Genomic DNA, 25404 nt, shown 5'->3' on the forward strand with positions numbered 1-25404 from the left:
TAATGTAATTAGCATTGTGAGGACTGCCCATAGCTCAGTGGTAGAGCATCTGCTTTGTGTGCTGATGGTCCCAGGTCCAATCCCCATCATCTCCTGGTAGAACTGGGAATGGTCCCATTGCTGGATCAGGCCAGTGGCCCAACTAGCCCAGCATCCTTTTCTCACAGTGGCCAACCAAATGCCTGTGGGAAACCCTCGAGCAGGATCTGTGCACAAGAGTGCTCTCTCCTACTGCGGCTTCCAACAATTGGCATTCAGAAGTGTTGCTGCTTCTGACGAAGGAGGCAGAACTTAGCCATCATAGCAAGCCATGGATAGCTCTCTCCTCCATGAAGTTGCCCCAGCCTCATTTAAAGCCATCCAGGTTGGTGGCCATCACTGCCTTGTGGGAGCAAGTTCCATAGTTTTACTAAGTGCTGCATGAAGAAATCCTTTCCTTTATCTGTCTTGAATCTTCCAACATCCACCACTGTTGTGGTGTTATAAGAGAGGGAGAAAAAGTTACTTGTCTTCTTCTAAACTAAGAAGTCCCAAACACGGCGACCTCTTGATCATTTGGGTTGCCCTTTTCTGAACGTTTCTCAACTCTCTAATTTAATTTTTGAGGCAAGGCAACCAGAACTGTATACAGTATTCCAAATATAGTCGTGCCATAGATTTGTACAGCTGCATTACGATGTTGGCAGCTTTATTTTCATTTCCTGAAAATCTGGAGAGCTGCTGCCAGTCCGTGTAGACAATACTGATCCCAATGGACCAGTGGCCCTCCTCAATATAAGCCAGCTTCGCCTGATGCTGTTTTATCTCTCTTATACATGCTCTATCATGCTTATTCCTGTCAATTTTTCACATTACTTAAGGTGAGAAAGCACAAGTAGGTGCTTGGGAATCATTATTTTTTATTAAATGAGGAGAGAAAGGGTAAAAAGGCTAAAGATGAGCTGGAGAAAGGAGGAAGACAGCATCGTGTTTCTTTCACAGCAGAGCTCTCTGGTCCAAGACAACAAATGTTGTCTAACCACTGCTATTTATTTTCATGTCAGGTCTGATATTTAATTGTGACACTTATCTAAGCACAGGTTAAAAAGCCAAGTGTGCAGCCAGCAGTGACATCAAGCCTGTTGTTGAAAGGAGAGGAAGTTTTGAATTCTTCTAGATAGATGATGTATTGCATTAGAGAAATGGCTGGTTATACCGGGATTTGGCTTTGGACAAACATACATTGTCATTGTAGCTTTATCTCCACCAGTAGTCATCAGGGGGCAATAATGGAACAAGGCAAGGCAGGGGAGAAAGAAGACCTCACTTCAAAATATTTAAAGAACTCATTAAGGAATAATCTGCCCCTTCCTCCTTTCGGCCCCTGCTGGCTGCCCTTGCAGCTATCAGCCACTGACAACAGTCCTGTCAAGAAAAAAATGATAAATACCCGTTCTGGGGGAGTTAAGCTTCATTTTTCTGAAAGCCATAAATGCTAGTAAGAAACTTGCCAACATTCTTCTGGTGGAAATCAAAACATCAAGCAGCCCCCAGTAAGAAGCAGGTGAAGCCTGGAAATAAGGAGCTGGAATCAGCTCCACACTCTTGGTACCTAAAAAATACATAGCTTTAGAAAAATATGAAACTATAAACTGGGGGTAGATAGGGGAGAAATTCGATTCAGTTCACATTCAAAGGGGAACCTACATAATTCGCAGTTTCCAAAACAACTGAACCAAAATACACCAATCCTTCAAAATTCTCACTGCTCTGAATTTTGCAATGCAGTTGAAAATGCCCAGTGATCTGCTAGGATAAAGTGTGCATAGAAAATCACGTATTAGGAAAAATAACATACAAAATGCATTATATTAGGGAAGATTTTAATTTGTAAAAATGTGTATATTGGGACTAATTTGTACTAAATTTATACTAATTTTTACTAAAAAGATGGTGAATTTTTATGAAGACTTTTTTTTTTTAAAAAAAGAACACCTCAAACTGATGTGGGGATGTGGAGAACTTCAGACTGGAATAATGAGAAACTAAGAGAAACTGAAATGGACTTCCCTACCATAGACCTCCATTTATTTAAAAAAAATGTAATGCAGGAATATCCTTCATGTCACAAAAGGAGGTTCGGATACCTGCCACACATTAAAGAAAAGACATAAGGAGAGCACATGGACTAGCCTCACCTCTCTCTGAGGCGTGCAAAGCCAGCCTCCATGCAGTCAGCTGGCATGTGCTTCTGTGTGTCTTCCACACGAGGGGGGACCCTGACCCAACCAGTCCTGCCTCATATGGAAGAGTATCAGCAAATATGCAGAGCCCTTCGCACCCTGGCCAACCATACAGATGGAGAAGAGGAATGGTTGCTGCAGATGTCAGTGGTGAGGTTGGGGCTGGTCTAAAGCAACTCCACAACCCTTTTCATGCATTATTTCAAAGCATAGGGAGAGTCATCAGAACATACCACCACCACCATCTAAGAATGCACCTAGCTCAGGCTCAGCAAATCAGCACATCTTTGTACAATTGTTTTGGATTATCTGGCCTTATAAGTGATGGTGGGAAGTTGGCTGAGTTGAATGCGTTGAGCTGCTTCCATCTAACCCAGTATGGCCTACTCTGACTGGCAGGGTCTCTGGCAGAGGTTTTTGCCAACCAGATGCTAACTTGAGATTGTGCAAACAGTTTAACCTGAGACTTCCTGCCTCTGGGCTCTGATCCATCAGCTTCATGGGAGAGCATATGAGCCGTGAAAAGCACTGAGATCAGGTTGAGATCTTTCTCCTCCTGTTTCCTAGAGGAAAAGGTTGATCAAATCAGTCTAAATACGAGGTAGAATAGCTTCTTCTAGTTACGATTTTAAAAGTGTTTTCTGATGGAAAGAAATTAATAGGGAGAACAAAGGAAGCTGATTCATGCAGGATCCATTTATTTGTACATCTTGGCCAATATTGTCTGCTCTAACTGGCAGCAGCTCTCCAGGATCTCAGGCAGAGCTCTTTCCCTTGCTACTTGATCCTTTTTAAGCTGGAGATTCCAGGGACTGAATCCTTGTCACTGAGCTGTGATCGCTCCCCCACAACACCTGAGGGCATATCCAGATGAATGAATCCTACTTTTTATTGATTTAAGAAGCCAATGCTGAAGTAGAGACAAATGGATGCATTTATGTTGTCATATCATGAGTCTCAGTCCATTACATATGTGTATACACCATGACCACCCTCATTGTGTGAAGGAGGTGTTTATTATTTATAGTATTTATTTATGCAATTTAAAGACTACCCTATAAATGGATATATCTGGGTGGCACGCAAGGATTAAAAGAATATTACAATGAGACAGAATCAATACTGTACCATTATAAAATCACAAATCATGTTAAAGCAGAAGACAGGAAAAGAAGCTTTGCAGAGGTCATGGAATGCTGACTGCTGAGGGGGAAACAGGATGGAATGGAGTTATTCCTTGAATAGGGCATGGGTGACTGTTGGGAACCCTGAACAGGAACACACCACACTGCAATTATTATTATTTTTTTTTGCAAGTCCCAGTTGCTACAAATAATAATAAAGAAATATTAAAAGTGCAGAATTGTGGTGACTACGACCAGTGGCTGCCACAACTGAACAGAAATGGCTTTTGAGAGATTGACTCTGGAAAGGAAAAAGTATGTTTGAGCTGGGCCAATGCTCTAAAATATTACATCTCTCTTCCCTCATTATTCCCCATGGTGCATGGAATGAATAGCAGTGGGTGAACTGCCTTGCATGCCATTTAGCTTCAAATAGGAAACATCTGAAAGGAAGGGTTTCACCATAGCACTTGAAATGCATGCATAGCGGAGGAAAGTGCATCATTGTAACAAGGTGTAAGTGGGAAATTCATTTGCAAAGGAACAGCTTCAAGCATCCTAATGAGAGGAATGCAACCCTGCAAAGTTCCATTTGAAATATGTCATGTGTTGGGTTTTCCTAGAAGAGGACTGTTTCTCCCATACAATCTCATTTAAAAGGGAAATATAAATCCCGGGTAGATAGCAGATCTAGTATTTTCATGAGATCTGCTTGTCATCTAAATTAGGCAACGGGGTACCGATAATCTTTAATTAACACAACTAGTATCTCACCATTTTGCTGCACCACAGCAATTCAGACCGTCAGAAACAAAACAAAAGAGAGAGAGAGAGAAGACAAGCGCCTAGCATGGGACAACAACATTAGAAAATAATAGCCATGCAAATTGCGTTGATGACAGGAGTTGATTGCTTTTCTTCCACTCTATGAAATGAGTAAATTTAATTAGATTTCACTGTATTACACCATCCACTTATGCATATTTGGAACTTTCTCAATTTTGCATACTTTGCTGGCATGTCAAAGATTAAACAGAAAAAGATTAGAGATGAAGAGGGAGGGAGGGAAGATAAGAGATTGGGGGGGGGGGCAGGGATGAGAAAGCATGGGATTTGTCCTTTCATACTCTAGTGAAATCATTGTGCTGCATGAGGAAATGTTGTGAGACATGTTTTATTTATAGAAAGTTGGTAGTTTTCAAGAGAGAAGGCAAATATTGGTCAAGAGCTTTGGAAACTAAGGTACTCTTACTTGCTTATTTAAAATATGCTATCTCAGAAAATGATCTAGATGTGGGAACTAGTCTTGTCACTGGTGCAAAGGTAATGGTCACAAATAATTGGGAAAAGAACATACTTCCTATTGAGTCTGAATGGATCAAAATGGTTTGTTCCATTGTGTCAATGATCAAATCAACCTACTATAAAAGAATATAGTATAGAATCTGCCCAATAGGTTTATGGAGAGAGGGGTGTTTTTTTAAATAAAGCTCAGGAATAATGTTTAATGACAATTATCTGCATTGCCAAACCATGCCCTGAATTGGATCAGAGGGGTGGTTTGCACCACATTAGAACCTTTAAAGGAAGAAAATCATTTTCAATCCTAACCCTGTCTATTCAGAAGTAAATCCAAAGGGAAGTAATCCTAGGTAACTGGGGCTAGGATTGCAGCCTTAGCAAGGGGAACAAAAGCTGGAGCAATGATCCACTGCTTCCTCCCAACCTTCCAATGGCTCTCTTGGGCAAAAGAAGAGTAAGTCAGCTGCCCACAATCACCACTCGCCAACCCCCACAGAGAGACATGGCCTTTTTGCAAGCATGTGATCTAAAACTTAAAATCAGGTCTAGTGTGACTCTTACGTACATATATAGCCTTAAAAAATAAAACAAAAAGAAAAGTACAGGAAAATAAGTCACTTTCGGTTGGTAAAGGACAAAAATAATTACTAGCAAAAAAGTCAAAGTCAAGAAATAGAAAAGAACAAAAAATGAATGTTCCTAGGCTGACAAATATACAGTTCGGTCCTTGTTTGCTTACTTATTCATGTTATTTCCATCTTATCGAGTAATTCTCTAGTGAGAACTGGATTGTTCTTTTCTCATAACCTTTTCATATTTCTAGTTTATCTCATCTTGTCTCAAACAGTGTGTGCAGTAATGGCTCATTACTTAGGAAGGGCATGACTGCTCGCGAGCATTGGGTGATGGTAGGAAGGCAAAAAAGTTAAAATTATTTATCTTTCTCTGCAGAAGGCAAAACAAGTCTCTCCTCCCCCCCCCATTAGTAGGTAGCTTGGAAACGCCATTAATAATGTTTCTGAGGGTGGTTTCATTCAAACTTATATCAGGTAGCTGCAGTGGCCATTTTTTGACATATCAGCTTACTATACCAATATGCATAAATTCCCATAAAAAACCAAAGTATCCTCTGCCGGATCAGGTCAAACGTCTATCTAGTCCAGCCTCATGCTCTCACTATTAACCTTAAGACATCTTTTGAATACCCTTCTTATGGCAACACACCCATTCAGCTGTTTCCCTTTTCTAGATGAGCCAATCGTTACTGTGATTGATTTGTGGTCTACAGTGGTACCTCGCAAGACGAATGCCTCACAAGACGAAAAACGCGCAAGACGAAAGAGTTTTCCATTTTTTGAGTCGTTCTGCAAGACGAATTTCCCTATGGGCTTGCTTCGCAAGACGAAACGTCTTGCGAGTTCTTGCGAGTTTGTTTCCTTTTTCTTAAAGCCGCTAAGCCGTTAATAGCCGCTAAGCCACTAAGCCGTTAATATCCGCTAAGCCGCTAATAGCCGTGCTCCGCAAGATGAAAAAACCGCAAGACGAAGAGACTCGCGGAACGGATTAATTTTGTCTTGCGAGGCACCACTGTACTTTGCACCCAGCTTCGACAATTCATGTAATTGAGTGGTATTTAGAAACTTTTGTAAATTAAATAATTAAATAAAACATTATAAACTCCTTAGCTACAACTTTGCAGACAGTTTGGCTGCTGAAATTCCACTGAATCCAACCCCTAACGGACCTTGGGATGGCAGCTTGGACTTAACCAGAACTCACATTTTGACATGCAGAGTAGTGGGTTATACTGCGCCATGTGCTCTTTCAGACATTATGAAAGTTTTGAGAAGCCAGCAAGCAGTTGTTGTTGTTGTTGTTGTTGTTGTTGTTATTATTATTATTATTATTATTATTATTATTATTATTATACCACCCTATACCCAGAAGTCTCAGGGCAGTTCACAGAATAAAATATTTAATGAAATAAGTTAATTATCCAAATGCAGAATTGCAAAAAAATATACGCTTGTTTCTCTCCTACCGCTTCCAACTACAAAGCACTAGAGCCACAGATTTCATTATTAGCATTCTCTTTATTTGAAGTCACTGAAGATACATATCACATAGATGGCGAGCTTTTAACGTATTGTGACAGTAGCTTGGTTTTCCAGGTTCATATACCCTGCAGTAAAATACGACTGATCTATTTGTCATTTTTCCCTGTACATGCACAAGAAGGATGTAAAAATGTATTATTTGAGCATCATTTATCTTTCATCTGAAATGATTGCCCAATTTGACCTTGGTTTCCGCCCCCCCTCATTACTTCCCATTGTTATGTAGCCTGAAAGCAAATAGGTTTTAAATGCCGAAGGTAGACAACAGAAAATGTGTCCTTAAAAATGCTCAATGACTTGTCAACCTGTTTCTAAACCTATCTACCTAGAAGTAATGTGCTAAAGCCCTTTTCATGCATCATACCTGTGTTTGCGTGTGTGTGTGCATGCGTGCATGGAACACAGGTGTTGGTGCAATCATATCTAATGGTCCTGCTGCAACTTCCACATGACCTGCTGCAGTTCCCTTCCCTATCACATGTACAATTGAACATGCGTATAGCACATGAAAAGTGTTAATGTAATCGCAGTCAGGCAGAAAATGAAGGCCCTTTCACACAGCTATGCGTCCCATTCAGTCACATGCAAAACAAACATCCGTTGTCTTACCCTTTTCAACAGGCTCCAAGAAAGAAGTACAGAAAGATCAAGAGGCCAACAGACCCACAGTTTCATCCCCTAAGAGACTGGTTGTATCATCCACCAAGCTCCACTCACCAGGTATGTATAAACCAAACACACTTGTTTTTAAGGACTGTTTGAACTTTGCCAATATTTAATGTGCATCAATATTGTGTGTCGGCAAAAACTTGTGCCATTGAAAGGAAGCATACACCAAAAGCTGTTCTATTCGAAACAAGTCAATGCTATTTTCAAACCAAATTTCAGCAGGCACATAGACACCTGCTGGCACTGCACTGATGACCCATGAGTTTGGTAGTCCTGGTCAGGTAAGCAAGTCCCTCCCAAACCCAGAGAATGCAGTTTTGACATCTCATTAGTACAGTGGTACCTCGGGTTACATACGCTTCAGGTTACATACGCTTCAGGTTACACACTCCGCTAAGCCAGAAATAGTGCTTCAGGTTAATAACTTTGCTTCAGGATAAGAACAGAAATCGGGCTCCGGCGGCGCGGCGGCAGCAGGAGGCCCTATTAGCTAAAGTGGTGCTTCAGGTTAAGAACAGTTCCAGGTTAAGAAGGGACCTCCGGAACGAATTAAGTACTTAACCCAAGGTACCACTGTAAAAGGAATTGGAACCAAATTATCAAGAAGTGAACTTGCTTGGATACCCCTCTGACTTTTCTGCTGGTGATGTGAGGAGAAGGTTGTTGATGTGCTGGTTCACTTCTGGTTTTGACTCTCAGGTCAGTAAGGGAGCTTAAAATGGCTCTGAATTTCCATGGAGTTGGCATCTCAACATGAAATATTACTGTTGATTTGGTTCTCTGATGGAATGGGCGAGAGGAAGAGGGTTCTTTACACTGATTTGTACATGAACAGAAAATCTATAGATGATAAATGGCCATCTGTCAGGGATTCTTTAGCTGTGATTCCTGAATTGCAGAGGGGTGGAGTAGACGGGTGCCAACTTAAATAAAATATTGGGGGAGGCAGGTAAGTCCCTCTCCACATAATAAATAATAGATCACAAGACCATTTGAATGGCAATGACCATCAAATTTAGGGGGACCTCAGCCCTTAGGAGTTGGCTCCTATGGGACTAGATGACCTTTGGGGTCCCTTCCAACTCTAGAATTCTCTGATTCTCTGAAATAATAAACTTCAAACTTGCAGCTTGTGCAGCAGGCAAACTCTCTTATGCCACTTGGCAAAGCAAATTATGGTTATTTGGTAAGCCTGAGAAAAATAAAGGACAGATCGGAGATTAACTTTGTTTATGGAAGCGTTGTACAGAGGCTGTCCCGGATCGATATGATTTTTGGAAAAGTACAAAATCCACATAGAATGCCAGCTGTTACCCTGCTTGTGAAAATCATCAGAGATTGCAAAGAAGGGAATTTATGATAACAACAAGATGAGAAAAGAAGTAACAAAGGACTTTCCAGATCAAACTGGAGAGAACTGTCTAATTAATGCAGTAAGATAAGTGATGCTGTTTTGGACTCGAGCTGAGCTTGATGTATGGGTACCCCCAACAAAATTTAAAATTTGGCTGTATAATTTGGAATCAATGTGATAATGTGATGTGATTGGCCTGTTAATAAAAATTATTTAAAAAAAAAAAAAAAGGCAAAGCAAATTATGTCCTGTTAAGTCTTTGAATGGAATAAGCCATTGTTCTTAAATGTTTAAAATAAGGCACACTATTTGAAACACATGATTATACATAAACAATCAACAACTCTTAACAGTTGTGGCGGCGGCGGCAACAAACCCCTCAAAGCAATAATGGGTTATTATATTCCTACAAAATTTCAGTTATTTCTACTGAGGACCTTCAGAGGACAAATATAATCATGATATATTGGCACCTGTGTGTCAGATACATGGCTGCACCTAGCATTTTACTTCTGCTCAGTGTCAACAGACCCACCGCTGAATTGCGGAAATTGTATTCTAAATCGCTCCATAATTGGAAAGCCAATAGGTGGGGAGGGGTGGGCCAGAGCAGCTGTCTCCACAGGAAGAAGAGAGGCAAATGCGCCAAGCTTTGTGCATACGTGATTCTGTCGGGCTGCAATGTTTAGCTACTAATCAGTTAGATTAATTGAGTGGAACATTTCTGATAGGTTATAAAAAATGACCCCAATAAATCAAATTTAAATTACATTTTTATATAAGAGCTTACAAAAGCCATCAGGAGTGTGTGTGTGTGAGTTGTGTAGGCACTATCAAAGAAAAGCTATACCTCTTTCTTTCTCGCACTGAAGGCAGTGCTCTTCTAAGGACTAGATGAAGTGTAACACTGCATGTAGGCAATTAATGTGCATTTAAAAAAAAAAGTACATTGCTACTGTATGGATCAGGATCAGGACCGTGATATGTGGGTTGGGGTTGTGTTTTCCTGACAAAAATCTCTCTCTCTCTCTCTCTCTCACACACACACACACACACACAAACGTAAACACCCCTACTATTAGTTCTGCAAGGGAAGATTCCATTGAGTTGATTATTATTGATTTTATTGGAATTTGTAGTGATTTTATTGTGTTTTTAAGTATTTTTATTGGGCCATGCAGTGGGTTTTAAGGAAACCTTTCCATGTGCTATGGGTCTGATAGCTGTGTGTGTGCAAACACAATCACACACACGCACACACATCCTGTAGTGGCTATTTATTTTTTATTTTTTAAAAGAAATATGCAAGTTGATTGCTTATTTGTAAACTGTTTTGAGGTCTTTTATTCAATTATGTGGTGCATACATTTTTAAATAGTTTTTTCCTAGTTTGATCCTATGATAGTTTGATCCTATGATAATCCAGAATGCAGAATATATGTGCATAATCTAAAACAACAACCTGGAAAGTATATCCTTTTATTCAGAGCTATTTTTATTCAATTGCAAAACCTAAACTGACTTTTATCAGTTAAAATTTAGACAATTAACAAATCAAAAGTTTGTTTTGACAGCCCTTTGGGGTTGCAAAATTTAACATGGAGTAACAGAAGATGTTTAATACTGCAAATATTTTTATTAGCCTTTTCAATAGCACTTAGTGGCCATAAGCCATTATCAAATTTCACATGCTTCAGTGCCATTTATCTCAGCAGGACTCAGGCATCCATAACCTTGCCCTAGATGGTGACTTATTACTTAAAATTAATAGGATTTTTTTGAACCCACAGTCTCACCTGACCCCAAAAGACACTTTTTGAAATAGAATTGCATCCTTTCGTAGGCTTGAACCCTTTGTTTAGCTTTTTTCCAATCTTTCAAAAAAGTGAAAACAAATTATCCTCAATTTAGTGGGAGTTAAAATGATTTCAAGGAGACATCCATTCAGTCTTTAAAAAAACGGCACTTGAATCTTCATAATAACCTTCAGGCACTGTGTTTTCTCCTTATGTGTTCTTGCAGAGGGCTGAAGGTTATATGGGTTTACATATGTATCTTTACATATTTGCTGCATTGTGCTGGATTGAGACTCTTTCAGGCTTAGAGTAGACTAGCCTTTCCCAACCTGGTGCCCTTCAGACATTTTGCATTACAGTGGTACCTCGGGTTAAGAACTTAATTCGTTCTGGAGGTCCGTTCTTAACCTGAAACTGTTCTTAACCTGAGGTACCACTTTAGCTAATGGGGCCTCCCGCTGCTGCCGCGCCGCCGGAGCACGATTCTGTTCTCATCCTGAAGCAAACTTCTTAACCTGAGGTACTATTTCTGGATTAGTGGAGTCTGTAACCTGAAGCGTCTGTAACCTGAGGTACCACTGTATAGCTCCTATCTTCATAAGCACACAAGAAGAGCCTTCTGGATTAGGCCAGTGGCCCATCTAGTCCTTCATCCTGTTCACACAGTAGCCAAATGAATGCCTATGAGAAGCCCACCTGCGACTCCCAGCACCTAGTATTCAGAGACTTACTGCCCCAAACAGTGGAGGAAGAATCTAGCAATCATGACTAGTGTCCACTTATCCTCCATGAATTTGTCTAATCCTCTTTTAAAGCAATCCAGATTGGTGGCCATCACTACCTCTTGTGGGAGTGCGTTCCATGGTTTAATTGTGTATTGAGTGAAGAAGCACTTTCTCTTGTCTGGGATAGAATTGAAGGGTTTGAAGGGACCCAAGGGTCATCTAGTCCAACCCCCTGCAATGCAGGAATCTCAGCTACAACGGACAGATGGCCGCCCAACCTCTGCTTAAAAACCTCCAAGGAAAAAGAGTCCACAACCTCCCAAGGGAGACTGTTCCACTGTTGAGCAGCTCTTACCGTCAAAAAAATTTTTTTCTGTGTGTTTAGTGAGAATCTCATTTGGATAAGTCTAGGTGATGCTTCATCCTGACGCTCATTTAGCTGGCCAGATACCACCATCTTGATCACCTTGTCCAAGAATGAGATATTCATTACCAGGCAGTACAGTGGTACCTCGGGTTAAGAACTTAATTCGTTCTGAAGGTCTGTTCTTAACCTGAAACTGTTCTTAATCTGAAGCACCACTTTAGCTAATGGGGCCTCCCGCTGCTGCTGTGCCACCGCTGCATGATTTCTGTTCTCATCCTGAAGCAAAGTTCTTAACCCGAGGTAATATTTCTGGGTTAGCGGAGTCTGTAACCTGAAGCGTATGTAACCTGAAGCATATGTAACCTGAAGTGTATGTAACCTGAGGTACCACTGTAGTTATCTAAAACCTCAGGGTATTAGGAGGGCCTTTCAGAATATGTCCCAACACCACCTTAACTTTATTGAAGTCCCATTGTGTTTAAAAAAATAAATGTGTCTATTCAAAGCATGACAAAGCCTGGATCCGACCATCGGAAAGGCTTTTCAGTGTTTTCTTTAATGTGCAATAATCCTCTCATACTGCTTGTATTATTTTATCCTAAAAATCCAAACCTTGCTGTTCAAGTGACTGAAAATATTCTAAAGCAGTCATGTCTGTACCCATTAATATATCTCATTCTGCTTCTCCGTAACACCCCAGAATTTCACAGCTGTTAAAGGAGCGTGGCAGAAAGGAATTTGGAATTCGTCCCGGCATCAGGAGTGCATTTTCTGTCCTCTATGTTAAAACAGCAGAATGGGGACAGAATATGCATACTGAGTTGTTCTTTTAGCCCCAGGTGAATAGAGGAGTTCAGGTTTATCCCTAAGGACAAAAACCACTGTTTAAATTACAAGGACATTTCAGAGTATTTGGAAGGACAACTTAAAGGCTTGCACTTCAAATACTGTAAGGCTGTGGGGAATTGGCGAAGACGATGGACAAAATTTCAGGGAATTTTCCCTAATTAAATCCCAGCCAATTTAGCTGTGGAGTCCTCGAGGAAGTCACTGCGAAGCAGCCTCACTGACCTTGCTATTATACAACTTTTGTTGTCAAGTGAATTCTAAGCATTTCAGAGACGAAACATGTGTCTCTCCAAGCCCTGCTGTGGTTTCTTTTATCCATAATCATAGGGAAGATGGGCAGCTTGATCCTAAAGGGATTCAGTGGCAGGTACAGCAGAGATTTGGAGCAGCTATAAGTAATATCCAAAGTATGGCAAAGGCGGCATAGAAATAATTGGCCTGTATGCTAACGCAAGCCACCCTGACCTCCCACTTAACTCTCTGAACAGAAAACAATTTCTTAAATGCCAAAAATCCACAAAGGCAGCTTTGAACTGGCAGTCCAAATCTACCACGCCCTCGGCTTAAGTCCTTTACAAAAATACGCCAATTACTCCGGTCACTTTCACATGTAGTAGCAAGCCAAGCAACTCACCTTAATAAACCATACCGCGGAGGAAACCCAGTCATTGCCACACACTGTCCTTTTCCTGATATTGTTATTATTATTATTTACATTTGTATACCACCCTTCATCCATAGATCTCAAGGCAGTTCACAGCATAAAAATACAAAATAAAAAAACAAATGTAGTAGACATGAGTAGATAAAACAAAGCACCATAGCATGATGACTAAACTCAGGACTGTGGTTTGTTCAACCTGAACAAGCCGGGATTGCTAGCTAGCCCTTAGCCATATAGCTGCTTGTGGGCTTGCAAATCCTGGCTTCTTAGGGTGAAACAAACCACAGTTGGGTAACAAATCCACCTGAGGAAAACAAATCCATCTGACATATGAAGCAAGAGCAATCTGGCTATGTGCATGAGTACACAGTTCATGCACAGTATGTTTTATTAAGCCACACCTCTTGGCTTAGTGCTATGTGCAAACGCAGCCACTGCCTCCCCTTTCCCCCCATTTGTCCTTTCTGTCTGGAACTCTTGCTTGGCACATCTGTGCTGCACAAAGGCAATACAATGGCATTGTAGGCAGCAGCTGCAACACAGGCAGTAGTATCCTCCTCTAACAAACATACTGGGATGCTGGCACCTGGTTGTGTCATCTGCTTCCTCCATGCAGCAGCTCATTGGATGAGACTTTAGCAAATGCACAGAATTTTACACACAAAATAAGCATATCCCCGTTGTTTTGATTATTTACATCAGGTTCAAGCACCGATACACATTACATCAGGAAATGCAAATTCACTGAGAACCAGCATCTGATCAGGCACACATATGTGTCAAGGTGCGTAGTAGCCCAAGCTAGCCAAGTTCTTTTAGCACCTGATGTTAAGGTACCAAGGGGTTGCTCGAGAGCAAGTAGGCAAATGCCTCCCTGCTCGGCTGTGAAGTCTTGCTTTTGATGCCAAAATAAACTTTCTCTGTGCAGAGTGCCACTCTCCCGTGGCTGGCTCATTCACTGGCAGAATCTGAGAGTGGGTGGTCCTTGAATCTTCCCCAGCAGAGTAGTCTTTAGACGCCCAGTCTGCGCCTGCTTTTTCTGCGCTTTAGCTTACTTCTCACAAAAGGCGTGGACACCGGGGGACATCCTTCCTCCCTGCTTTGCTCAGCCAAAGTGTCCTGGCACCGCCTTGCAGCCTCCGAGCCCTGCATCTCCTCCTCACTGGAGGCGTGGCTTCTTTCTTCCACTGAGGAGGTACTGCTTCTCACGATCCCTGGGGGCTCTCTGTAATCCATTCGCTCCTTCCCCTCTCTTCCCTGAGCCAATGGCAGTTCCCTGACACCTGAGGTAGAAAATCCTACAAGTGCCTCTCCCTGGGACTGAAAATACAGTAAGAATAAATTTTAAAACTAGCAATTTGCAGCCCTCACATAGCTCCCAGAATCAGCCGGCTGATGTGGCTCCCTCACTCAGCATGATGCTTGGGCCAGCTCAATAAGCTCTGCAGAGTTTATGGTTGATAAAGAGGATGGCAAAGAAAATGTGAAATTAAGCACAGGGATTTGCAAAAACTGCACTGAAAAAATATCTGTATGGAGCATCTTCAACTGAATATTATTTAAAAGGCTGCATTCATTGTGCAAGGCTGTAATGTTTAGATCAACCCCGAAGGAATGGTATGATGCCTTACAACGTTGCAAAAATCTTCACCCACTGATCTCTCTGAAGATCTGCTGTGGAATCCATAGCTGTATATAGCCTAAAGCCTAGAGATGTCAGATACTGTGATGACAACAGAAATAGGAGTGGGAATTGCCTATGTTCACTTATTTGTCCCATATCCGGAATTGAAACCAATCCATCAAATGTATTTGGAATTTCCTGTTGTTGATCAGTTCGCAAATGATATAGACAAATGTGTAATTGATTACTACCCTCCCCCCATTTGCAGTTTGTTTCCTCTGCATTGAGATGAATGGTGTGGAATCACTTAATTAGTTAATTAATTATGTAAAAATTAACCATAGCAGACAGTGGGGCAAAAATGTAGTTTTCGTGAAGGTGAACTGCAGCAGAACAGAAACAACACTGCATACAGCAAATATAGAACAGAACAGAAATCTATGCTTTTTCACATCTCTAGTCAAGCATACATATTGGTGTTTTAAAATGTCACTGGGAAAGAAGATTTTCCGTTCCTTAGACTGTTTTCTCATTCACCCTTTCTAGATAAATTTGTCGCAAGTGCTCTTCAGCACCTGCAGTTTGTAAGAGGCTTGTGGCTGATCATTGGGCCACAGGAGATTCTGTTTGAAGGCTGAGGTCAGCTGTGTAAAAACAATTGTGTAGAAAGGTGGTAGAAATATCTAGGGCAGCTGGGAGGTCTAGCTGGAATTACTGCCAAACTGTGTCCTGTTTCACAATAATTGTGTTTCTTGGCCTGTCAGACTGCATAGTGTGACTTGTATGTATTAGCTGGATCTCTTTTTAAAAAGAAATAAAACCCAAGTGGTTTTATCTTGCTATGTTGCTAGAAATGAGGTCAGTGAATTCCTTGAGATTTGAAGCCTTGTGATAAAATTCTATTTATTCTTCTGGACAGTTGTGTGAAACACAAACCCACTCATTTGCAGTCTCCATTGAAGCTTCAGTATATATATGCTAAAGGGTTATTTAATTATTTCAGGCTTGACTACACACACCCCTTTATTTTCTGTGTAAATGTCATTGCATGGCTTTTGCAGTGTCCATTGGGGTAACTAATAGTAAAATTTCTCAAAATCATGATAAAACATGTCTTGATAAATAATGGCTTATCATGACAGGAATAAGCTGAGGTAAACTTCAGACTTGCCCTCTTCTGGCACAAACAGGAGGAGGACTACAGAAACTATCTTCTCTCTTTTTTTTATTTAACCACAGCTTTTCATTTTGTCAGAATGTGGAAAAACTGCAGTCCATCTGAACTATGGTTTGTTAAAGCAAGCCAACTTCAAACCACAGTTTAAGAAGTTCACTTGTTTTGACAGACCACAGTTAAGGTAAACTGTGGTTAATAAAAAATGTGTAGTGTATGATGGGATAGTGGGGCTTACCTGACCTCCCAGGAAAGTGATAGAAACCTTCCGCTGTGGGGCCTTGGAAATACATAACTCTTTTCATAGATCAGCCTTCCACAACCTGGTGCTTGAGGAGGAGATATGCAATGACAACCTGGGTAGGAGACAACACTGACAAAAGTTATCACCACTTGCCTGTCTCATAAAGGAACAGTTGGTGCATCAGCTTCCAAATAGTCCGCACCAACCTGGTACCTTCAATAAGTTTTTGGACTGCAGCTCCCATCATCCCTAAATATTGGCCATTGTGTCTGGGACTGATGGGAGTTGTAGTCCAAAACATCTCAAGGGTACCAGGTTGGGGCAGACTGATGCAGAGACTGTTCCCTTTTTTCTGATTCCCTTGTGAGATAGGCAAGACAGTGGTGATAACCCACCCACAGTTGCCATTGCATCTTTCTCTCCCCCCACCACAGTGACAGCATCAGAAGCTGCCACCACTCCATGGGTAATAAGTAGATCCTATAAAAAATATGTGCGTGTGTCATCGTTAAACTTAAGCATTGCACTTTCACAGTGACATCTTTCATGCCACATAAGGGGAATTCTTGTGGGGCGACTTAGCTGTCACTTGTTAGTGAAAGGATGGCAGGATGGATGTGTCTTGCCTGTGTAGCATAGTTGATTTAAAACATGAATGCATGGATATTTTAAGTTCTACTCTCGAATAATAACCTGAGAAAAAGCACATTCCTTATTCAGCGTCTCTTAGGCATCCCGGAGCTGAGTTTTCTTTCCCAATGCCAGCTGTATGAAATTATCCATGGCATTGCAAGACAGCTTGAATCCTTTTGTTCTTATATAGCTTCAGATGTATCAAATGGATTCTGCTGCTCAAAAGAGACCATGCAAAAATACTGTCATGGGCCAAAGCATCCTGCAAACTGCAGCTTGTTAAGGATGCTGAGAGTTGTTGGGAGACCCCCACTAACCTCACAGAGCTACAGTTCCCAGAGTTCCCTGGGAAGAAAGATTAACTGTTAAAGCACTCTGGGAATTGCAGCTTAACAACTCACAGCATCCTTAACAAACTACAGCTCCCAAGTTTCTTTGCCGGAAGCCATGGCTGTTTCTTTAAAAAGTGGTATTCTACTGCTTTTAACATATAGTGCACATGAGGCTTTGGTTGGAGACAATCGTTCTTCCCTCTAGAGCCAGCCCAAGACATTTTGCTGCCTGAGGTGAAGGACAAGATGGCTCCAGGGCCGGCCCTTCCATGAGACAAGGTGAGGCAACCACCTCAGGTGACAAGATCTGCAGGGGCAGTGAATCCTGATGTAGATCCTTATTCCCCCTTTGTTCCTGGTGTCAATCTTCATGCCTTCCCTTCTTCCCTCATGGGGAAGCGGTGCCATTTTGTGGGTCACCTCAGGTGCCAGAATGTCTTGGACTGGCCCTGGGTGGCTCTCTCCTACGATTCCATGTTCATACCTCAGCTGGACTAGCAGTAGAATCTTACTTCAACAATGGTAATGGTATAGCATCTTCCACCACACCTGAAGGCAGCAGGTTACTTTTTAAAAAAATAAAATCCTTTATTGAAATTCAAAGATATCATACAGTATCTTAAATCCGCACATACAAAGAAAAAAATAACCTTACATAAATTTACAGTTAAATATTAAATTACTCTTTCCACATATTTTCTAACTAAACTAAGATAAAATAAGGGCAGCAGGTTACCTTAGCGGGGGGAGGGCAAGCCAAGTCATGTGGTACACTGAGTTCTGTCTTCTTTTGATATATACCCATTTATATTTGGGGTTTTATCAAAGTGGTTTACAACCTTCCTTAAAGCATTAAATGCAACATTACAGAATATCAAAATAAAATGCTAGAAAGGAATGTGTGATGGGACGATGAGCTGCTTGTGTGTAAAATCCAAGTCCCTCAGAGTTTGGTCAAGTTTGCAAACCTCTGTCTGTAACGGAGCCCCTTAAACATGGCTCCGTCAGTCGCTGGCAGATTCCGACAGTGGTTGCTTTCGGAATCGCTTCCAACATAAAAGCTCCTTAACGGAAACACGTCTTCTGGACTCTCTGCGTGACAGTTTCCGGCGAGGAGTGGGTGTCCCTACAGGAGGTCCTGAAACCTCCCCACTGTTTTCGCTGGAAGTGTCTCTGAGCCATCCCTCCAGCTCACTTTCCCTCAGCTCACCTCCTCTCCCCCTACTGGTTCCCTCTTCAGCTGCTGAGTCTCTCCCAACCTGTGTGAGCCCTTTCACCTCCCTTCCTTCCGATGGCAGTTCCCTGACATCCACCTCCCCTCCAGGGCCCCCTTCACCCCCTCCCGCCCCCTCCTCTACGGGCGGTGAGGAGGCAAAACCCCGGAATGAACTTCCTTCATCTTCCGATGTCTCGAACACTTCTCTCCACCTGTTGCGGTTCCTGGTCTCGAAGTACTCCTCCTCCTCAGAGTCCTTCTCCCCTTCCCCTTCCGAGTCCGGGAATCCTTCCAACTCCTCCTCCTCATCGGTGGTCCCAAAGTATTCCCTCCGGAACCTCTCCACAGGCTGAGGTTTCCTTGGGTACCTTTGATGGAACGTTTCTATCAATACCTCGTCATTGATATCTTCTGCCATTACCCAAGTGTTTTCTGACTCCGGTTCTCCTTCCCACGCTACCAAATACTCCACCTGATCCCCCTTCCACCTGGCGTCGAGGATTTCTGCCACATGGCTGCTGCATTCCCTTTCTTCTATGACCGGTCCCCGAGTGGCCATCCCTTCTCGTCCCCCCTCATACGGTGACAGTAACGACCTGTGAAATACTGGGTGCAGTTTCATGTGGTTGGGTAACCGGAGCCTGAAAGCCACTGGGTTGACCTGTTGAATGACCTCAAAGGGACCCAATCTCCTGGGTCTTAATTTCTTACAACCTCCTTTGAACGGCAACCCTTGGGTTGACAGCCACACCCTATCTCCCACCCTTATGGTTTCACCTTCCCTTCGGTTCTTGTCTGCCTGCCTCTTGTATTCTTCCTTCGCCCTTTCTAAGTTGAGTTGGAGCTGACGATGGATTGCTTCCATTTCTTCTACAAAATGCTCGGCTGCCGGGACGCTCCATCTCTCCCCTTCTCCCCCTGGGAAAGCCCTGGGATGACACCCATAATTAGCCAAGAAGGGGCTCATCCCTGTGGACACATTCTCGGCATTGTTGTAGGCAAATTCCGCCAGCGCCAACTTTTCTACCCAGTCATTCTCTCTGTCATTGACATAACACCTCAGGTATTGCTGGAGGACACCGTTTGCTCTTTCCGCCTGCCCGTTGGTTTCAGGGTGCCGGGCAGTCGAAAAGTTGACCTCCACCTGCAGTAAGCTCATGAGCTTCCTCCAGAACCTGGAAGTAAATTGTTTTCCTTGGTCTGAGACCACCCTCAATGGCACCCCGTGCAACCTAAAAATGTGTTCTACAAATAACTTCGCTGTCTCTTCCGCCGTGACTGCATGCGAACAGGCTACAAAGTGGCACATCTTTGTTAGTAGGTCTACCACCACCATGATGGCTGTTTTCCCCTTGGACTTCGGCAGATCAGTCATAAAATCTATCGACACTGCCTCCCAAGGTCGTTCTGGGGTTGGTAAGGGTTCTAATAGCCCCGCCGGCGCCCGCCTCTCCCCTTTGGCTCGCTGGCATTGCTCGCACCCTCTTACATACTCCCGTACATCTTCCCTCACCTTAGGCCACCAAAATTCCCTGGTGACCAACCACATGGTTTTGTGTTGTCCAAAATGCCCCGCCGTGGGGCTGTCGTGCAACTGCTTGAGTACCCTCCCCCTTAAGTCTCCTTCAGGGATATACAGTGCCCCTTTGTAATACAAAGCTCCATTTCTTTCCTCGAAACCCCCTGGTTCCTCTCCCTCACCCCTAAGACCTCTGAGCTTATTCTGGGCGTATTCATCATTCTCTGTTTCCTCTACCAGTTCTCTTTGCCCCACCAATGCCGCCCCACACACCCAGCGGTCCTCTGGGATGACATGTCTCTCTTCGGGTGCCCCCTCCCCTTCCAAATATTCAGGTTTGCGTGAGAGAGCGTCCGCCCTAACATTTTCTGGACCTGGCACATAACAAATTTCAAAGTGGAATTTGGAGAACTCCTGGGCCCATCTCACTTGCCGTTGGTTGAGCACTCGTGCCGTTCTCCAATACTCTAAGTTCTTGTGGTCCGTGCACACTTGCACCTTATGTTGTGCCCCAATTAATAAATGCCTCCATCTCCTGAACGCTTCATGAATGGCTAGTAGTTCTCGGTCATACACCGTGTAGTTCCTCTCAGATTTGTTCAGCTTTCGCGAAAAAAAGGCACACGGTCTCCACTCCGACTCCTCCTTGCCAGGCTGCAGAAGCACCGCCCCCACAGCCCGGTCTGATGCGTCCGTTTCCACTCGCATCGGTTTTTGTAAATCCACATGCAGGAGCTGTTCTTCCGAAGCGAACGCCCTTTTCAGCTCCTCAAAAGCTCGCTCCGCCTCCGCCGTCCAAACGAATTTCCTCTTACTGCTGAGATAGTCCGTAATGGGCGCCGTCAAGTGGGCAAAATTTCTGATGAACTTCCGATAGAAGTTTCCAAATCCAAGGAATCTTTGCACATCCTTCCTTGTTTTCGGTGTTTTCCATTCCAGTACCGCTTGGACCTTGCCAGGATCCATGGCCAATCCCTTGTCCGACAAGCGGTACCCCAGGAATTCCACCTCCTTGGCATGAAACTGACACTTCTCTAGCTTCACCCACAGCTGATTGGCTTGCAGTCTGCCCAACACTTCCCTGACGTCTTTTACATGCTGCTCCTCATTCTCTGAATATACTAACACGTCATCTAAGAAGGCCACACAATTCTTGTAAAGCAAAGGCCCCAGGACGTGGTTCATAAACGATTGAAAGCACGCGGAGCCTGCTTGTAAGCCGAAGGGCATAACTAAATATTCAAATGCCCCCAAAGGGGTGAACATGGTGGTTTTCCATTCATCCCCCTTCCTTATTCGTATCAGGTTGTACGCCCCCCTCAGGTCCAGTTTAGTAAAAATCTTTCCCTTCCTGACCCTTGTCAAAATGTCATCAATTCTGGGCATCGGGAAAGTCACTGGTTCTGACACTGCATTTAAGGCCCTGAAGTCCACTACAAGTCTAGGTTTGTCCGTGTTTTTTTTTATCCACAAAAAACACTGGGCTGCCCCCCACCGCCCTGGACTCTCTGATGAACCCTCTCTTCAGGTTCTTGTCAATGAACTCCCTTAGCTCCTGCATCTCTCTGTCTGACATGGCGTACAGCTTGCCTACAGGGAGCTGTGCCCCAGGGAGTAAATTGATTTGACAGTCAAAGGGCCTATGTGGGGGTAGTTTGTCTGCCTCCCTCTCGCTGAAGACGTTGCTCAGGTCGGCGTATTGTTGGGGAACCTTCCCCTTCTCCGTTACTTCCGTCCCTGCTAGAGTGGCTCTGGCCCCTCCTTGAGCCTCCCGCTCTTTGCAGTGTTCTAGACAATGTGCTGACCCAAAGGAGACCACTCTCTGATGCCAGCCCACTAGCGGATCATGTAACGCTAGCCAGCTCATCCCCAAAATAATGGGAGCTCCTCCCAAGGTAGCCACATTAAGCGCTATTAGCTCAGTGTGTCTTGCTACCCTCATTATCATTGGGACGGTCTGCTGGCTGACTTCTCCTCCCAGCAGCTCCCTTCCATCGATCGTGGTCACCTGCAAAGGGTTACTTAAAGGGATAGTCTGTATCTGGTGCTCAGCAGCAAACTCCTTACTCATGAAATTGCAGGAGCTGCCTGAGTCCAATAGCGCCTTTATCTTTAGTGGGTGTCCGTTAGGCAGCTCTAGTAACACCTCTATCACTAGGGTGGGTTTAGGAGGTTCCGGCGTGGGCACTTTCACTGCTCTTTGGCCTGGCTGCTGTGCCCTGACGGTGGCAGCCAGGCGTTGGCTTTTACTTGCTCCGGTACCTTTTCCTCCCTCTCCCCAACAGCTCCCGCCATTCCTTGCCATTCCTTTCTTTTGGGGGCAGACTCTGGCAAAATGACCTGGCTGTTGGCAGAGATAACATTCCCCTCCTTCTTCCGCTCTTCACTGGGCTTTGAAACTGCGCGCGCGCGCGCTGTTCCAATTTCCATCAGCTCTCCCGGCGGGAACGGTGGCTCTGGAATCTCTGGAATGCGAAGCTCCCTCCAACGTTCCCCCTTCCCTTCCCGCCTCTCCAAGGCTCTCGCCTCTTGGCGCGCTCCTATGGTCAGCGCTGATTTGGTCAGCTGGTCCATAGACTCTGCCCTGGGCGCCCGGGAAAGTTGGTCTTTCACAGCCGAAGAAAGCCCTTCTTCAAAGAGCATTTGAATGGGTTCCGCCGATAGATCCCACCCCAATTTATGGATCAACATGGTAAACTCAGTCCAGTACTCACGAACAGATCGGCTCCCCTGTTTGCACGCCATTAACTGTCTGCGTACCACTCCCTGCTCAATATCGCTGGAAAACATCAGATCCATGGCACGAAAAAACTTCCTCGTGTCCTTCAGGATGTCATTATTCGTTGCCATCAGGGGCCTCACCCAGTCTTTCGCCCCCTTTTCGAGATGCCCAATCACAAAAGCCACCCGCGATTCCTCGTCGGGAAAGTCATCAAACTGCAGATTAAGGGCATATTGCATCTCTGTCCTAAAGGCATGATAGTCCTTGGGCTCCCCCCCAAACTTCTGTACCAATCCTGGCAACTTTCTGGCGAGCGGGGTGGTTTTCCCCTTCTCTGCATCTTGAGCCCTCCTCTCCTCGAGCCTCGCCGTCTGCAGCGCTAGCTGGACCTCCAACGCCCGGTACCTTTCTTCCAGGCTTGGACCCGCTCCAGCTCCTGCTTCTCCGGTTCCGGCTGGGTTGCTCATGATGCCTTCTCCTGCACAAGCTGCTCACGGAGACTGTCGGAATGCTGTGATGGGACGATGAGCTGCTTGTGTGTAAAATCCAAGTCCCTCAGAGTTTGGTCAAGTTTGCAAACCTCTGTCTGTAACGGAGCCCCTTAAACATGGCTCCGTCAGTCGCTGGCAGATTCCGACAGTGGTTGCTTTCGGAATCGCTTCCAACATAAAAGCTCCTTAACGGAAACACGTCTTCTGGACTCTCTGCGTGACAGTTTCCGGCGAGGAGTGGGTGTCCCTACAGGAGGTCCTGAAACCTCCCCACTGTTTTCGCTGGAAGTGTCTCTGAGCCATCCCTCCAGCTCACTTTCCCTCAGCTCACCTCCTCTCCCCCTACTGGTTCCCTCTTCAGCTGCTGAGTCTCTCCCAACCTGTGTGAGCCCTTTCACCTCCCTTCCTTCCGATGGCAGTTCCCTGACAGAATGTCAAGTATGAAACGCACATTTAAACCAGCGTAATTAACAGGAAAACAAAGTGTTCTCTTACAAATAAGAATCAAATACAAAAATACCACAAAACTCCATGTATCATTGGCAACTAAACAAAATAATTGATATGGAAGCTGTGACCTCACTTCCTTCCCCCGCCAAGTAATATCTCCCAAATTTGTCCTTAGCAGTCTTCCACATAACATACCTCACTCTCAAGCCTTCCCAACAGAAAATGTTGGTTTGTCTAACTACAAGTATAAAACAGTAATCTGAGAGAATCAAACACTATTCACTAGCGACTAGAAGATCCATAAAACGATTAAGTCGTATACTTACAGCCATGCCATGCCATACTGGAACCCTCCCCCTGAGAATAAAGTTTTGTTTTTATGGGCTGGTGCTTTTATTTTGTACTGTGAGCAAATTCTTATAACACACAAAAAACCAACAACCATAGAGGCAAGTCTCAAGAGCCTTATAACTGTGAAAAGCTGTGTCCGTACATATAAAGTAACTGATTACAGCCTTGGGTATTCTTTATTGCTTCTTGCAGGACACCCTAAACAAAGGTCACCCGTTCCAAGGAATGGATTTTCCACCAAGCCTGACTTGCAGACTCGAGAGGCTGAGCGGCAGCTCATCCAGCAAATGAAGGAGAAGTGTGATGAACAGGCCAGGAAATTCAGCTGCATCCAGGAGGAACTTAAGAGAACCGGCTGCGGCTTTGATGTCTTTGTTATCACAACACAGCATTTCTTTCAGAAAGTAAGGTTTCTTTTTTGCTATCCACGTTCCAAATGTTCTTGGTGGTACCTAAACCCATGCAATATTATTTCCCTCTTTTCCAGTGGCTTCTGGTTATTGTAGGTGGTAGAGGCGTGTCATGTTGATCCTGATGCAAAACCTTTGTCAGAGGGGGGAAATTGTGGAGATAGTGTTTAAACAAGGAACAATATTGAGCAGGGCAACCTCAGCTGTTGCCATACATCTCGCAGCAGGATTGCATTCTTCAGTCCAAGGGAGGTACATGCCACAGTGTCAACAATTTGTGTGGAAATGACGGCGCTTAATGGTTACCTTGTTTGAAGCAAGAGAAAATGCAATATGGTGGCTGTGTGTTGGCAGCTGTGTCTGCAGTCTTTGTTGCTTTGCATTAGGAATGCTAGAGCCCAAGATTACCAGTGAAGGAGAAACATGTGTCCCCTATACAGAGGAGAGAAACAGATTTGGAGAGGGTGCAAGGGAGTGGGGGGGCTGGGGTGAGTCCCATTGTGCTAGCGGGAGTCATTGCACTGGTTCTCCTAGTGTAGCAGCTTCATTTAATCTGCCCAATGTTCTTGACAATGCCACATCTGGGATAGTAGAACGCCATCTCCCTTTTATAATTGTGCACTTAATATTGCAATGCTTACATGTTATATAGACATGTAGATGAGTCCTCCCCATTCTCATGCCCGCTGGATGTTTTAGACTACAACTCCCATCTGCCTCAGGCAGCATGGCCAGTGGTCAGGCATAATGGGATTTGCAGTCCAAAACATCTGGACTGCAATATAGAACAATTGCCTTTAATACTCCTGGATGAGAAGTGCTGTCCTGGGTTTTCGAATGGAGATGATTCACATGTTACACAATTCCAATAGGTAGAAACGAAATGTGAATCATCTCCATTAGAAGAAACCTAGGGCAGCACTTCTGACCCTGGAGTATATGGAAAGAGTTTTGCTTTAGTTCATGTGTTTTTGAAACTCAAAAACTGAAAGCAAGAAAAAGACTGTAAACCAGCCTTTCTCAACCTGTGGGTCCACAGATGTTGTTGA

The 25404-nt window shown here is 43.9% G+C and overlaps 1 protein-coding gene across 3 annotated transcripts in view; it reads left to right on the forward strand.

The window, feature by feature from the left end:
* The window catches only part of MTUS2 (microtubule associated scaffold protein 2), a 307230-nt gene that overhangs the window by 233005 nt on the left and 48821 nt on the right, over positions 1–25404 (forward strand). For all 3 annotated transcript variants that reach the window (XM_081004039.1, XM_081004040.1, XM_081004038.1), the window contains 2 exons: positions 7387–7485; positions 24138–24349. In XM_081004039.1, coding sequence (XP_080860165.1) covers positions 7387–7485; positions 24138–24349 — 311 coding nt within the window. The remainder of the gene's footprint in view (positions 1–7386; positions 7486–24137; positions 24350–25404) is intronic.

The sequence above is a fragment of the Podarcis pityusensis genome (assembly GCF_964106645.2).
Source record: "Podarcis pityusensis genome assembly, chromosome: 4".
In the NCBI taxonomy this organism is placed as follows: Eukaryota; Metazoa; Chordata; class Lepidosauria; order Squamata; family Lacertidae; genus Podarcis; species Podarcis pityusensis.